Genomic DNA, 17117 nt, shown 5'->3' with positions numbered 1-17117 from the left:
TGTTCTCATTTTTCCTTTCATGGAAGGACGTGGCATTTGTTGTTGATGGGTGGGCACTTGAAATTGCACTTAAGCACTATAGGAAAGCATTTACTGAATTAGCAATATTGTCAAGGACTGCTATTTGCTGCCGTGTTACACCATCACAAAAGGCACAGGTACACTTTTTCATCTATATTTAGACATTCTGTTAATTTCATAGGGATATAATCTTTTGCAAAAATTAGTACTTCAGTACTTGACTATATGCCGCATTATCTACCAGTTAAGTTTGAAATAAATAAGTACAAGATTTTCAGTCAAACTTAGTTATGATGATCAAACAGCATAGCAACAGCCAACTCGTGGTTGGCATGTATGTACCCACAAGGAACAAGAAAATGTGGAAAGAAAATAAAGAAAATAGAATACAACCAAAAAACACCTAAAAAACAGAGGCAGCCTAGACCACCATCCTGAAAGAGCAACCGAACATAATCAGACCACTGTCCAAATCCTCTTCCATTTCAAACCCCACCTCGTCCTCTGACCCCACCTGCTCTGAGCAACTGGAGTCGATGTATTATTAAGATGATCAAAGTTGTCGCTATCTTCACTTACCTCCAACAGTTCAATGAACTTCTCTCCTCCATATGTTTCTTCTCATTTTCATTTATCATATTTACATTAGCACCCCAAATAGCGTACTCATACTTCAATGAAATAGCAAAGTAGTTTCCTATCTAGCCTAAACTAGATTGCAAAAAGACTACCTGATATAAGCAACCATGCCTACTAGGAAACTAATGACCTATGGATTAAAACAACTTGACTGGTGATTGAAACAATATAAGAAATTTTTTCCTATCTAAATCCTAAAAGAGACGCATGGCCATGAATGCATCACGTAAAAGGTCAAGAGCAAGTCAACAATTTTCATGGTGGAGCTAGTAATGTCATTTATTTTTACTAATAATTGAAACTGCAAAATGAGCTGTTTAACTAGATTTTGAACTTTTGCAGCTCGTGGAACTCTTGAAGTCTTGTGATTACAGAACGCTGGCTATTGGTGATGGTGGAAATGATGTTAGGATGATACAACAGGCTGACATAGGGGTGGGAATTAGTGGGAGGGAAGGGATGCAAGCTGCAAGGGCTGCTGACTACAGCATTGGAAGTAAGTTTTCATGAAATTTATTAATCATCCTAATAACGGGTGCTGCTTTACCATCTGAGGGATGCTTAATCATGCCACTAGTAATTAATCTCTTAGTATGCTTTATTCATCATTATGAGATGTTTCACAGCTCCAAAATTGGAACTTTTATACCCCTACGAAATGGGATCTTTTATTCCCCTTCAATTTTAGAAGAGTTACTTGTGAGTATAAGGAGATTGCAAGATCTGGATTTTGGGGGTTGAGAGGTGTTCTAAGCTGAGGGAAAATAGACAGAAAAAAAATATTTTGTTTTTAAATAGAAAATAGTTGGTTTTTAATTAGTCAGAATATTCATTGATATAGCCAAAGCAGTGTTACCACAACTTGCTCCCTGTAGCTATCTGCGATCTAGTTTGCATGTTCCGATTCGGCTTGTATTTTCGATCTGGATAGCGTTCCAACTTCTGCAGAAAAAAAGGAGGAAAAATACATAGAAAGGGGAGAAAAGGAAGGAGAAGACGAACATATTCACTTACCGAGTTTTGTTAACTACATATTTTAATTGCTTTCCTGGTTTGTTTTTTTCGACTGTTTCTCTTATTGCTTTTCTTATTTGTTCATTTAATTGTTCATTTGCTACAAAGAATTAGGCGACGAGAGATTGACTTGAAAAACTTATTGCATATTTCATTTATACTTCTTGCCCTATTGATGAATGTTTCCTTAGAGCTTATGTAAACCTGTTTCCCCCCTTTTGCAGAGTTCAGATTTTTAAAAAGATTGATACTTATCCATGGCCGTTATTCGTACAACCGTACAGCATTCCTGTCACAATATTGCTTTTACAAATCTTTGTTGATATGCTTTATACAGATACTGTAAGTTCCCTTCTTATGTTTCCTGTTTCGATGTACTGGGAATGATTCATTGTGGTTTATATCTTAAAAATTATTTCCAACATTTACCTGTTGTGGCTTGGTGGTTCTGATACTTTAAAATATGTACAGTTTTTCTTTCGTTTCAGGTATCTCTGGAACCAGTTTGTTCAACTCTGTCAGTCTGATGGCTTACAATGTCTTCTACACCAGTATTCCTGTTTTAGTCAGTGTCCTTGATAAAGATCTTAGTGAGAAAACTGTGGTGCAAAACCCACAAATTCTCTTTTATTGCCAGGCAGGAAGGTTAGAAAATTTCTACATTTTGTGTAACTTTTATATCCAAATTTATCCAGGTACTGGCGAACCGCAAATGGCAATAAGTTCTTCTACTTAGGGAGATTATACTACTATAGCATGTATTCCATGTACTATGGAGCTATGTAATCTGATGTCTGAGGCGTACTGGATTTGCTGCTGTTTAACTAACTCACGATCATTCTTGAAACCAGGCTTTTGAATCCAAGCACATTTGCTGGATGGTTTGGACGGTCTCTATTTCATGTAAGTGCACACTTTATATTCTTGTTATGTGGTCACCTTACGCATTTTAAGTTTGAGCACTATTCACTAAAGAACTTTTGGCTTATGATGAGACATATATTCAATACATGGTGGGTTCATATGATGTGAATTATGTCACGGAAGCAGGAATCAAGTAAAACACACCAAAGACTATTGAATGAATAAGTAGGGTTCTTCTAGGAAACCGGAAAAACACAAATATTAACACTTGTAAACTTGAACCACAAAACAAGGATTTGTATTGATTGTGATCAGCATGCTTTAGTATAAATTTTGAATTAAAGACTGGGACAGCTGTTAGCTTAAGGCAGGTGTTACATGTAGATCACGTGTTGGGGAATGAGGAAACTGTCAAGGGTTTGGCCCAGAGAGGATCCAAAAGGTCAGATACTGTTGACCTTGGACCTGCTAATTCAGCCAGGCCAAGGGCGTTCACCCATGGCACAGGCCAGCCTGAGGATAGATCATCCTACATGCTTATTTCCAGATTGAAGTGGGGGACGACCTTTAGGGCATTGGGGGTCCTTTTGATCAGTTGTAGTTGCCTATAATGGGGTTACTTGTCTAACAAGTATCCAACTAAACGAAGAAACTAATTGGAAGAAAGGAAGCACCTAAAAAGAAAATGGAAACCAGAAGAAAAAAACATGAAGGTGTAGTCCATGCCCCCAGCTACCTAACAAATGGGTATCATGTGTTATCTATGCACCCGCATTATCATCCCCACATTTTAAATCTCGACCTACACATTCAAAGAGGTTCTGCCGGGGCACAAGTGCTCAACTTTTGGAATTGATAAAGCTGCAGCATGCCTTGATAGAGGCTTGGAGATTGTCTTCTTCCCTGATATTGCTTTGTGCATGCAAAGCTGTTTCTTGTAACACTGTTTTCAGTGTGACCAGTTTCATTACGAGAGTAACACCTTTATCCAGGACCAAATTTAGCTTGGTCTTTAGCCGTGGAAGACTGCAAGTAGTGGACTGAGGGTGAACAACTCAATGATTGGAAGATAAAAGTGCTTTGGCCTTCAACCCATATTCAGACAATTGGAAGATGTCACAGCCAGAACTTTCTTTAATTAATTGAACCCAGTCTACATTAATTGATCATGTGCTATGACAAGACAAATCCATACCTCCATTCGCTTTACTCTTGAGCTGTTGTCCTCCACTTAAAATTAGGACTTCAATCCTTCTGGTCGTCATTCGTACTTCTAATGAAAAGGGGCCATTCACACATTACTCAATGCCGTTCTTAACCAAATTCTCAATTATTTTCTTTCACTTTTTCCTACTCCGAAAGGAGTGATTGACCAATTAGAGATGGTGTTTAGAAGATTTGTGTGGAGAAGTAGTGAGGAGAAGAGGAAAATTCATTGGGTTAGATGGGATAGGCTTTGCCTTAGTAAGGAAGAAAATGGTCTTGGGTGCAAGTATATATATGCCATGGGATAAGCATTACTAGCAAAATGGTTGTGGAGATATGGAGAAGAAAAAGAACATCTTTGGAGGAGGATAATAGTAGATAAATACGGGGAAGGGGAAAGTGAATGGAAACCAAAGCAACCTCGGGGGGCTTATGGTATCACACTATGGAAGAGCATCATGAAAGTGTGGGAGAATTTTTCTAAGTAACTCTTTTACCGGGTGAGAATAGTTCTATATCTTTTTGGCATGACACATGGTTTGGAGAGAGACCACTATGTAAACAATATGCCGCTATCTACGGTATTGTGGTGAACAAAAATGTCAAGGTAGGAAATAATGCTAAAAGGAGCGTGAATGGGAAATTACCTTGAGATGGAGGTTAAATGATTGGGAGGCACCTACTTTCGTTAGCTTGTTCGACACTATTTATCAAGAGGAGGATAAGTTTGGGGAAAAAGATGGGCACCTTTGGAGGTGGGATAAAAGCAAAGTTTTCACAATGAATCATGTGAGAAGAGTGTTGAAACCTCGAGAGATTTTATTGGATTTTCCTTATAGGAGGATTTGGATGCCTTTTATTCCTTTTAAGGTGGCATTCTTCACTTGGATGTCGTTTCTAAGGAGGGTTCAAACCGTAGACAAACTAATCTCTAAAGGAATGACTTGATAATAAATGCTCTTTTTGTGGAGGGATTGGAGAGGATGTGGATCATATCTTTATCCGGTGTTCTTTTGCTATGAGGATATGGGAGGTAGTTTTTGTGTCATTCAACAAGCCTTGGACACCACCGATTAGAATTGAGGATGCACTTGGTGGGGATATTATAAAACATGCTCTATCGCCGAAGTCAAGGTGGATGGCGGGACACCTTCCTTGAGCAATTATTTGGGTTCTATTGAATGAAAGAAATCGGAGAATATTTGAGCAAAAGGCTAAAGAAGCATTTAAAGTCTTGTTGGAGATCAAAGAAGTACTCTACAATTGGTCTAGGGGAGTGGCCAATTTGAAGATCTTAAGATTTCAAGACTTTGTGATGTAGAACATTAGTTGTTGTTGTCAATGTCATGGGCATGCGCCCTTAGTTGAGTCCAAGCCCATGGTTTAAGTCTATTAGTTAGTTGTGACACATGTCGTGTTCCTATTGGTTTATGCTTTCTAGGGTTAGTATAAATAAGGGCTTATAGTTATGATTTCAGGGAGTTGTTTTAGTTGTGTTTATGTGTGTTATGAATTATTGAATGATTATCAATAAATGTGAGAATTTTAGGGTTTTACAAAGTGTAGATTTTAATTAAGTGTTGCTTCCGTCACTTCAATCTACATTATTTGGTGTCAGAGCGTGTTGATTTTTGGGAGATTGATACAAAAAATACTGTTCACGGCACTGTTCACCGAACACTGTTGACCCGGTTACTGTTCACCGTGAATCCAATTTTATTCTTGTAAATCAAGAATTTATGGAGAACTCATAGATTCATATTAACCCCTAGAGTACGGTTGCTCGATTAGAAGAGTGGAAAGAAGTCTTGATGCAAAACAGGTTTGATTGATTAGAAGAAGCGACTAGTCAACTTAGGGAGGCTATGGTGGAGCTTTTGCAGCCCAAAACCCCCATCGTTGGTGGAGCTTCTATAGCCCAACGTAAAACACCGGTTGTTGTTGATGATAACAAAGAGAAGGAAGGAATTTATGAAGTCGTTGTGTCATGTCTTGAGCGTGATAACAAACGAAATCAGTAGGTTCATCACCTTCCTTTGCAACAAAGACGTCCTGCTGACCAGATCTATGAAGGTCTTGTTCATCCAATTCAACAAGCACAAAGTGGTGGTTATATTGATTCTTTTCTAACCAATTTTGAGAAGGTTTTTACTCGCAGCCACAAAACACTTCAACGCATACTTCGTGACTTGCAGTATCCGTTGTGTTTCAAAAAAGGAGTACTAGTAGCATTGTGGTGCCATGTTATTCATTTGAGCCGATATTTGGGCAAGATTCGAGGTCGAATTCCTCAGAACCTCGGGGGGGTGACGTATACAAGTTTGAAGTTTGAAGATCTTTTGCTTATTAGTAGGTTTTCATGTCTTCTTCAACATGGGGAGAGTGACGTAGAACATTAGTTGTTGTTGTCAGTGGCATGGGCATGCGCCCTTAGTTGAGTCCAAGCCCATGGTTTGAGTCCGTTAGTTGTGACATATGTCGTGTTCCTATTGGTTTATGCTTTCTAGGGTTAGTATAAATAAGGGCTTATAGTTAGGTTTCAGGGAGTTGTTTTAGTTGTGTGTGTTATGAATTATTGAGTGATTATCAATAAATGTGAGACTTTTAGGGTTTTACAAAGTGTAGATTTTGATTAAGTGTTGCTTCCGCCACTTCAATCCACATTACTTTGTGTGTGATTGGAATTAACCTTTTGTAACTTTGATTATGATTTGGAATATACGAACACTTTTTACCGCAAAAAAAAAAAAAAAAAAGAAAAGCGGCCATTTACACATATCATCTGTAGTGTTCTCCATGAAAGTCTGTGTTGAAATTGCATTCACTTATTCTTTATTTTTAGAATTAGCGGACGCTATGCATTATTTAAAATCCATGTACATGCGTGATTCATTTGAGGACATGCACCTTTACTGGTTGCACCCAAAACAAGATTTAATAACTTATACCATCGTTATTTTATCGTGCTTACATTAATTCGTATGTGATGTGGACATTGAATCTTGGTGAAGCCCTAGGGTGCACATGCTATAGTCGTCCACCTCTTTTAATTAGTTTGTTTTATTTTAGTAGCAGCTACATGGAATAGTTTGATTCCTTTGCTTTGTCAAGGTGAAACCATACTATAATTAAATGGCCTCAATTAGGTTTGGGGAGACTTGATGTGTATGAGTTTTGAGAAGATTAATTAAAAGATGCCTTTAGGGTTCTTAATTTATTTTGATTAAAGTGTGGATTTAAATCTGTTGTTGCCTCTCCATTTGTAATCCGCATTAATATGTGGTTCAGGTATTCATTTTCACACATCAATATTGAGATTCACTTTCAATATCATAAACCTAGTGAAAGTTATACTTACTCGTTGTATGCGATAAGCCGGCTCTATTTTTTTAGATTAGCTTTTGCTGGAGTATTAGTATTAGTATCATCCTGACATTGACATGGTTATGTGCGTCCATATCCGACACGGATACAAAGTGTCCGACACAGCGAAATACCAAAACTGGGGTATATCACATACAATATGCGTGTGTCGTGATACGTGAACACGTATCCGACACGGATAATTTTTAAAATATGTCGTGTCTATGTAACATAGGTATCATCACATATGTGAAACAAACTTAATTGACAGTTTACCGTGTGGAAGTAAAGAATCACACTATCCAACTGCAAGGATTTGAAATATGAAACCATAGAGAATAGATTTAAGATGTTCACAATGTCTCACTATTAAACCCTCAATGGAGGTTGAAAAACCATGTATAGCAAGATTCATACAATTATTTATGAAGATCAAGTGAAGATACACTTTTATACTGGACTTGGCACAAAGAAAAGCAGTCATAAATACACATCATTGATTCAAGAAATTCCTGAATCATGTCTTAAACTCTTGTTTTTAGTTATTCCTGAGAATTTCGTAATTTCCGAGGGAAAGGGCTTATTGTGATCTTTGGCCTATATTTGAATAGTACACAACCTAATGTGAATAAAATGGCATTTTTTTTTTTTTTTTATAATTTTCTTATTTATTAATTGTAGCATTGTTCTTTTATCATCATACAATGAGAAGAATATACGTTTGTATATTTAGTTTCCAGCATGTCTCAGATGGAAATCTGAAAAATGCCAAGTAACATGGACACTTCATATTCTTAAAAAGATCTGTGTCAGACACAGACACTCATGTCTCACAGAGACACGTTATGCATAGGATTTCAAACTAGGGTTTGTTATGTACCCTATAATACTAAGAAAATCTATTAACATAGTTACAACTCCATGATATGCCACAGTTATTTATTTGTAATGCGGAATTCTTGTATGGTCTTGAGTCCAATAATCAGTTGTGTAACTAAAGAATAGTAATAGTTTTCTTTTTAATTAGTCATGCCCCTATGTCCTACCTCATAGAGGTTGCCGTGTCTGACATTCTTTATCCGTGTAGGACACTGACACACATATCTGTGTCAATGTGACTTGGGAAAAATGTTATTCGGTACTTGTAGTACTAGTTCCAATATCTGTAGCTCTGCAGTGTAACGTTGATATAGGTGAACTATAATGCTTAATTTGTAGTTTGTCATTTCTTTCTCCATATTATCCTGATATCTATTGTCCATAATGAATCGATCGTGTCGTGACGATTTTTCAGGCTGTTGTTGTCTTCTTAATCAGTATTCATGTATATGCATTTGAGAAAAGTGAGATGGAAGAGCTGGCAATGGTGGCACTCTCTGGATGTATTTGGTTGCAGGCTTTTGTTGTAACCATGGAGACCAAGTACGTATCTATCGATCAATTTCAAATTATTTAATTTACATCATTTATCAGCCATTTAAAGAATGTTTTACTGAGCTTCGCCATATGACACTTTTATATCTCATGCTTGCAGTTCCTTTACAGTGTTGCAACATCTTGCGATATGGGGTAATTTAACTGCATTTTATATCATTAACGGGATAGTGAGTACCCTGCCTTCATCTGGGATGTACACGATCATGTTTCGACTCTGTAGACAACCTTCTTACTGGGTAACCATTTTTGTAAGTATATCTGGATGCGAAAGTTACTATTCAGAGTAGTTTTAATTAAGTGGTTTATATTCAGGTGTAAAACATTTTATTCTAATGGTAGCTCTAATTCTGGTTTCAGCTCACAGTGGTAGTGGGAATGGGACCAGTTCTAGCTTTGAAGTACTTTCGGTACACATACAGGTCAAGTGCTATTAATATACTTCAGCAGGCGGAACGCTCAGGTGGACCAATCCTTTCTCTGGAAACTGTGGAGCCGCTATCAAGACCCACAGATAAAGATCTTGTCCCTTTGTCTATTACCCAAGCAAGAAATAGGAACTCTGTATATGAACCATTACTCTCTGATTCACTAACGGCTACAAGAAGATCTTTAGGAGGATCGGCTGTACCATTAGATTTTTTTCAGTCCGGTCAATCCAGATTGTCTTCTAACTATTCGAGAAACTATAAAAATAATTGAGTCTTACAAGTTCTTTTGGGTTGTTGTATAGACAGGTAGGGATATTTGTAGTATATTAATCCGTGCAAGAGCTGTTTCATTTCTCCACCGGTTGCAAAACATCATTACAGATTTACAGTACCCTTTTATCTCCAGATTTTGCACAAGTACATTCTCTATACTGAAGGAAACACTAATTATTTAAATTTTGTATAGTTCGTGGCTCACCCGATCCTCACTCTGTCAGCTGTCTTATATGACTGATGCGCATTTTGAAATTCATGAAGGGCGTGTTAGGACTAAAGTTTTAACTTACGGATGTTCTTCGTGATTTCTTCGAAGCAAGTAAGCAACATTTTACCCATAGTCGGCATATAATTGTTCTGCTACTAGAAGCACTAACTTTTAAGCCCGGGCCTGCTATCTTGATAGTTAAAGATTCAAATGTCCAAACTCCATTTGAATAAATAATATATGTACATTGATAGTTAATGATTTAATAACCCAAAGTCTTCTTCAATAAATAATTATACATATTGGATTTTGAATTAAAAGCCCAAATCCCATTAGATCGAGTTATTAATTTTGATTTGGGCATTTTCTTTTGTTCATTTGTTTTTGTCTGCTTGAGCCTAATTAAACTGTAATTACCTTTTATATATCGACATAAAAAATGAAATTAAGTGTTTGTTTGTTTATTCCACGTGTAACTGACACTCACTAAGCTCTAAATTTTGAGTACATCTTTGATAACTTCATTTCCATATTGTCCTTGGTTTTTAAGTGTTCCAACTCCTCCAATGAGCATTTGCATGACACAAACTTAAAATCGTAGCTTGAACTTAAACTTCCTTCTTGAAGAACCTCGGGATCAGATGTAGAGTGAGAAATGTGAGCACAGCCGTTGTTAGGAAATCTCTCTCTAAATGAGTCATCTTGAACTATTTTTTTCTACCTTTTTCTTTAACAAAGTCACCCTGTGTACATAGTCAAAAGTCAAAACCAATATTTTCTCCTTTGCAGCTCTTGGAACCAAACAACTAAATGCTTGGTTAACTTGTTGTTGCCAAAACAATATCCAAAATTGATTTTGCTGCATACTTACACTATTCACAAAATTAAATTAAAGTCCTCCCTAAAAAATGGCATAGAAAAAGAATTTGATTCAAGCTGTTTTTGAAATATGGTGTGTCCATGTTACATAGATGAAAAGAATTGAAATAATACATCCAAAACGAAAATCAACAAATTCTTTTCTCAAACTCAAACCAATAGGCACTAACTATAAGTCTAATTAAAATTGACTGCATGTAAGTTCTACCCAATTTATAGGTTATAGGTTCGATTCACTGAATGGGTGCCGTTTTTATGTACCTTGTGAATAATTTTTAAAAATAAAGCAGAAAATAACAGGGAGTGACTCTCAAGGACAAAAATGTCGAAAAAGTAACTCTCAAGGACACATTTTCATTTTTGTAACTCACAAGAACCGGGTAGATGAAAGGTCAAGTATACCCTTGACGCGAAATAAAAAACGGATCAGGTAGATGAAATGTCAAGTATACCCATGACGCAAAATAATTAACGTCCCGGCCCAGACGAAACGACCCGGTGTATTTAGTATGAACATTGAATGTTTATAGTCCTTGGGTATGAACATTCAATGTTCATAGTCTTTGGGTATGAACATTGATTGGGTATGAACATTCAATGTTCATAGTCCTTTGGGTATGAAGATTCAATGTTTATAGTTCTTGGGTATGAACATTGATTGGGTATGAACATTCAATGTTCATAGTCCTTTGGGTATGAACATTCAATGTTCAATGTCCATACATGAACATTCAATGTTTATAGTCCTTGGGTATGAACATTCAATGTTCATAGTGAAGATTCAATGTTCATAGTCCTTGGGTATGAACATTGATTGGGTATGAACATTCAATGTTCATAGTCATTGGGTGTAAACATTGATTGGGTATGAACATTCAATGTTCATAGTGAACATTCAATGTTCATAGTCCTTGGGTATGAACATTGATTGGGTATGAACATTGAATGTTCATAGTCCTTTGTGTATGAACATTCAATGTTCATAGTCCTTTGTCCTTTGGGTATGAACATTGAATGTTCATAGTCCTTTGGGTATGAACATTCAATATTCATACATCAATATATTATATAAGGTATATTCACCTATTTGGATATGAACAATCATTGTTTATATACCAACAGAAGGTATGAACACTCATTGTTCATAGCAAAATGACAAAAAGGATAAAATCGGAAAATATTTATTTTAAATCCGGGCCATTTGTCCTTGAAGGTTATTTTCACGGAATGGTATAACTGACATTTTAAAAAATGTAAAAAGGCGGGGCCAACTTATTTTGTCCTTGAGGTTACTAATTTTGAAATAGTGGGTTCGTGAGTTACTTTTTCCCAAAATTTTTCCTTATGAGTTACTCACAAAAAACCGTGTCCTCTAGACTTCATTTTCCCCAAAATTGGGCATTGGGACCAATTTCTTCCTTGACCGTTATCTCGTGGTCAAAACAATTGAAATGTCTTAAATACCCTTTTTATTGAAAAATTACCAAAATGACAGTGAGTTAGTATGGGGGCAAGCCTAATTCTCCTAAATTTGGGGTGGGGGGCAAGTCAAAATAACCCAAAGTAACCCTTTTAAACTAGAAAATGTACATGACATGTGTCAAAATCTAATTACCCACATCCAACGACTCACATCACTAATTGGTAATTAAGCCCTGAACCTTGAGTTCATTAATGGAGATTAATTATTCAATTGTAATGGCGATTTGGGGTGGGGGCATGTCTAATAACACATATAATAGTGATATACATGACACGTGTCAAAATATAATTACTCACATCTAACGATTCACATCATTCATTGGTAATTAATCCCTAAACCTTGAGTTTATTAATGGAGATTATTCAATTGTAATGGCGATTTAGGGGGCATGTCTAATAACACATATACGGGTGGTGGCATGTCTAATTTCTAACTTAAGATTTATTTTTTAATTGTTTTTTCTTGCTACCTACACCCCCTCTTGTCGACACGTGTCTAATGTATTAAATGTTTGTAACCGTTAGATTAGATAGGACGAGATGTCGACACATGTCTCTTTCTTTCTCAAACATGAAAATGTGTCTTGAATTGCAAAAACCAATATGTCATTTTGACTTGTCCTCCCAAATTCAGGGGAATTAAACTTGCCCCCCAGACTAACTCACCGTCATTTTGGTAATTTTTCAATGAAAAGGGTATTTAAGACATTTCAACTTCCTTGACCACGAGATGACGGTCAATGACAGTTGACTATGAGGTGAGTTAGTCTAGGGGGGGGGGGCAAGTGATAAACGTAAAATTGAATAGTTTTACCTACGAAATAAAACGATGAAACTCTAAACGTAAGTAAAACTAAACTTATTACGTGCCTAATTTATCAAAGATTTCTACTCTCAATCCTATGAGATATAGTGGAATAGAGTGATTCATTCCACTCCTAGTCCTTCCGTATGATGTGTTATCACGTGTAATTACTCTACTTAAGGTCTAATGAGAGATTTACGAAAAGGCAACTAGACTACGATGCAACTACCCACAAGATGCAACTAGTCGGTTATCAAAATAACTAAGGGAATGCTACGTTGATTCGATGATAAGGAGTTAGAGGGGGATTGATTCCACCTTAACTTGACTTAATCCTATTAACCATTTAATCGTCAGTAATCCAAATTGAACTCGCTTCACGTAACAATTGGTTCTTCCTAATCCCTAATTACACATGGCATTCCTACCAATTCATAACTAGCATGTGAACGATTAAACCCATTCTCATGGTGAACTAATCGCTTTCTAGAGTGGAAAGGAAATTACGACGATTCTATGATAGTCGGAATCAAGTTTCATCAAGGCTTCTCAACCCCTCTAATGGAGGTTTAGCCGAGAATCATTACACAATCATTTCCGATTAAAGTTAAACTAAACATGATATAAAGAATTGAAATTTACTAATCTAAATTAAACAATAATTAAAATCTAATTAATAACTAAGAATTGAATAACAAGTAGTAAATGAATCAGATCTAACACAAATGTAAATGACAAGAATCGAAATTTAACGACTAGCTATTTTATTAATCAAACTAATTAAGAGTAATGATTCTAATAGTTTAATCTAAAACAAGAATTGGATTTGAAATTAAACTTAATTAAAACAATTAAATCTATATCTAGAAGCTATTCTAATGGCTACTTTCTATTTTAAGCTTCTTTATTTTCTAACCTAAAAATCTACTATTCTCTACTAAAAAATCTACCATTAACAAAGAGCTAAGCTTTTGTTTTTATACTTTCAGATCCAAAAATCGTGCATGGGCTTGGAGCTATGTTTTGGGCCAGAGAATCAGGCCCAAAACCCAATTCTTTCAGTCCAAAAAGGCCTCTTCAGCTGCAGTTGGCTTCAACAGACTTTTCGTCTACTTCTGCTCCTCTGATTGGATCACGGCTTAGACCATTGGAAATCTCTTTCAGAGCCGGTCGTTTTGACATAAGGTAGGCCCCATTCCGAGGTCTGAGTCCAAAGATATGGCCTTCGGAAGTTCTGCTGACTTTGTGTACTATTTCTGCCCGTGTCGACTTTTCAGCTTTTGACCGGGCTTTAGAAAGGCTTTGTCTTCTTGAATCTTGGCCTTTAATCACGGAACTCCTTAGTAACCGACCTTTGCTCCTTTATCTCGCTTTTAAAGTGGCACATTTCGCACATAATGGACTTTGAAGCCCGAAATGCATAAAAACACGTTATCGGTGTTAACTCTTAATTATTACTCACATAATTGGTCTAAAAGTATGTCCATTATTAGGGGTTAAAACTACAGGTTTGGGCTCTTATCAAACCACCCCAAACAGCATTTTGTTTGTCCTCAAGCAAAGATGAGAAATTAGAATAAGTGACCAAAATGGAGTTCTAACTACTCGTTTATTTGAAAGTGCGACAGATTGACTATACGCAACAAGGCCTTAAACCACTTGAATTCCCTAGTGGACGAAGTTATAGCCTCGTGAGAGTTTTCGATGAAGGTACTCACAAACTTCATCTATACTACAACGACTAAGAAATAAAACTATTGTTTCCTTATTCATGCTCCAAATTATCTATACCTCTCATTAGCAATGTATATAGAGTAATCAAGTCTAAAACCTAAGCTAATATATGCATAATAATCAATCATCTACAATAAACATATATACAATGAGTAATACTATGAAATGCAATAGCAGTCTGTTTTGAAACTCTCGAATAGCGCCCTTAAGTAGGTTCTCACAATAATAGTCAAGATACAACACTGATTTTTCCACTCAAGTTTTGCTACTCTAGTGCTAGCATGGGCACACTTTACCTTACAATCTCTATGACAACAAGGAAGCCGGAGTCGATCAAACACATCCGCCATTTACTATCACACTAACCTATTCCTAATTGAGCTAGAGGTCTTTATTAGGTGTCATGGGTATTAGGAGATGGTTTAAGAAGGAAGGAAATGGATATTCAAAAGGACAAGTCCTGCGATAATAGAGTCTTCATATTATGTAACTTAGAGAAAACCTTGTTATTTTCTTTTGCTTTCTATACTTTGTTTCCATCCTTAGCCATATTTTTCCTTTTTCTTTACTTTGGCTTTGACTCCTTTTATTATTTTTTTTTTGGAGTTTTATTTTATTTCTATTTTTTTTTTTCTTTCTTTGGATGGAAACTTCTTTTCTTTATTTTTCAAGCAATTAACTAACTTTTTTGTTTACATACGTGTTTTTTCTTCTTCTTTCTTCCTCATTCTATTCTCTCAGACTTATCTTAATTGGGTATGTTGAATATTATTATTATTATTTTTTTTATTTTGTAACAGGGTAAAGGATTTGTGGTTTATGAAAGGCTAAAGAAAGGCTCGAGGGGCTTAATTAGCGGAAAATAATTCATAGGTTTGAATTTCTGGCTATATCGATCCCAAAGAGGGCCTAAATTCTCGCTTAGGATATGGTTTAGTGATCAAGCAAGTGGACGTGTGATATCTCTATCCCGATTTTACTTCTCCCTTGTGTCATTTCTCAAATGTTTCGGCCATATAAGGCTTTAGGCTATATTCTCAGGATTTGTAGAATAAGTATTCTAGCCTAGATTTCGTAAACTTATCGCTAACAATCATCGATACTCATGTAATATATTTATAAATAGATGCAAAGATTATTACCTACATATTAACCTATGTTTCTAAAAATTATTCGATGCAAAAGCTACGCGGAGATTTCTAGATTGTTAAGAGCATAGAGAAGGAAAATAATACCACTATTCCTAAGTGTATAGCATGAACTTATTTATTTATATTTTTGAATTTTTAAAATTTTAACTAGAAAACAAATGCATATTAACTCTATCTATATCCTAACAGATGTTTTAATTACACGGTTTCTATGCCCCAAAAAACAAGAAGCACGCGTTGTCCTCAAAGCATTTAAATAAAGAGGGTAGGAAAAATACCATTGAAACGCTGCGGAAATTCAGTGGATATCCGCAAAACAAAGTTAGAACGCACTAATATAGGAAATAAAAACTGACGCAACTCTATACGAGTTCTACCCATTATGGGGTTAACAAGAATGAAATTGCTTGGGACATAAGCAGATACTAACTAAAATGAAAACTTACCTTATCTCCCGCATTACTCATCATCTTACTCATCCTCTTCTTCCATAAAGAAGTGAGGTTCCTTTGCGTCCTGCCATGCCATGATAATTTGCCAGGCTTCTCGCTATTTATCATCTATTATTGCTAACCTATTAAGAGCCACTTGGTCTGATGGGGTGTAGGGTGCAACCTGATAAGGTTGTATCCTCCACCCTTGCCAAGTCATTGTACGGAAGGATCGAATAATACTATTGGTGGGTCATACCGCGGTCGACCGTAATCCAATCCGTGAAAAACGGTACAAAAACAGGAAAGAAACATAGCATAATACGGAAACTAGAACGGGCATAAAAAGGAACTTATGCCTCATGCTATGGGATCGAGCTAAACTAGATATCAAGGTTCGGGAAGGTCATGACACATACGCCCCCGTAGCTAAAGCAAGGAAAACGCCGCAAGTGGCATCATTCATTCACGTAAGAAAAACGCCATTCCCCTAAAATGTTTAGCATGATCCAAAACATAACAGGTTCCTATGTTCATGGACGGGCTACCAAAAGCGACGTTATAGTCCCTTGGTCCTCGATACGGAAAATGCTGCGCCCGCACGATTCATTCAAGAACTCGTAAGTGTAGACATACATATTATCTACCCAATAGCACCATGGGTCTTGTATTTCAGCGGGCATAGCAAGTCCAAGAACAAATGCTAGCAAGAACCCGTAATTTCCATTGGTTCATTATCAATGTTGATGGAGAACACTTGTTCTCCATCCGGTCTTTCAAAGAAAATGCAGTTATCGTAAAAATAAGATGCTAGTGTTGGAGAATAAAGTGCATCAGTCTTACCATAAGTTGCCCGGCCTAACGATGTGATCGCCTCACAAAAACCAAGCACCATAAGTAGTGCTTTGGAACAAATCTTCGAAAAGATCTGTTCGGTATCAATGTTGGAGATGTCATCTCAAACTTACGCCCGGAATAGCTACTTAATGATCCAAATACTTCCCGGAGAAAACTGGAAATTTTCTCGGTCCATCGGAAGTCGTATGCTGAGCTTGGCCTCGAATAGTTGGAATTTCCAAAGTTGTTTGAGTGCGGTCGGCGCTTCACCTTTGCTGAAAAGTGCGCTCGACAAAAATTCAGAAAAAATGCAGAAGCTGAAGGCGCATTTCGGAGTTCTTA

General features: G+C 36.5%; 1 protein-coding gene across 2 annotated transcripts in view; it reads left to right on the top strand.

Annotated features, from left to right (window-relative positions):
• The window catches only part of ALA2 (aminophospholipid ATPase 2), a 30591-nt gene extending 21265 nt beyond the window's left edge, over positions 1 to 9326 (top strand). The window contains exons 18-25 of one of the 2 annotated variants that reach the window (XR_015193029.1): positions 27 to 158; positions 1003 to 1156; positions 1899 to 2016; positions 2146 to 2319; positions 2526 to 2577; positions 8425 to 8529; positions 8642 to 8792; positions 8902 to 9326. Coding sequence is in view for 1 of the 2 variants with exons in the window: in XM_086557263.1 (XP_086413389.1) it covers positions 27 to 158; positions 1003 to 1156; positions 1899 to 2016; positions 2146 to 2319; positions 2526 to 2577; positions 8402 to 8529; positions 8642 to 8792; positions 8902 to 9243 (1251 nt within the window). In the remaining variant the exon portion in view is untranslated. Of the gene's footprint in view, positions 1 to 26; positions 159 to 1002; positions 1157 to 1898; positions 2017 to 2145; positions 2320 to 2525; positions 2578 to 8401; positions 8530 to 8641; positions 8793 to 8901 lie in introns of both variants that reach the window. The other variant, XM_086557263.1, reaches the window with a different exon arrangement.
• Positions 9327 to 17117: the final 7791 nt, after the last annotated feature.

This window comes from Coptis chinensis, chromosome 4, assembly GCF_015680905.1.
Source record: "Coptis chinensis isolate HL-2020 chromosome 4, ASM1568090v1, whole genome shotgun sequence".
NCBI classification, from domain to species: domain Eukaryota; kingdom Viridiplantae; phylum Streptophyta; class Magnoliopsida; order Ranunculales; family Ranunculaceae; genus Coptis; species Coptis chinensis.
The sequence above is the reverse complement of the archived record's forward strand: the minus strand, read 5'-3'. Positions and strand labels throughout refer to the sequence as shown.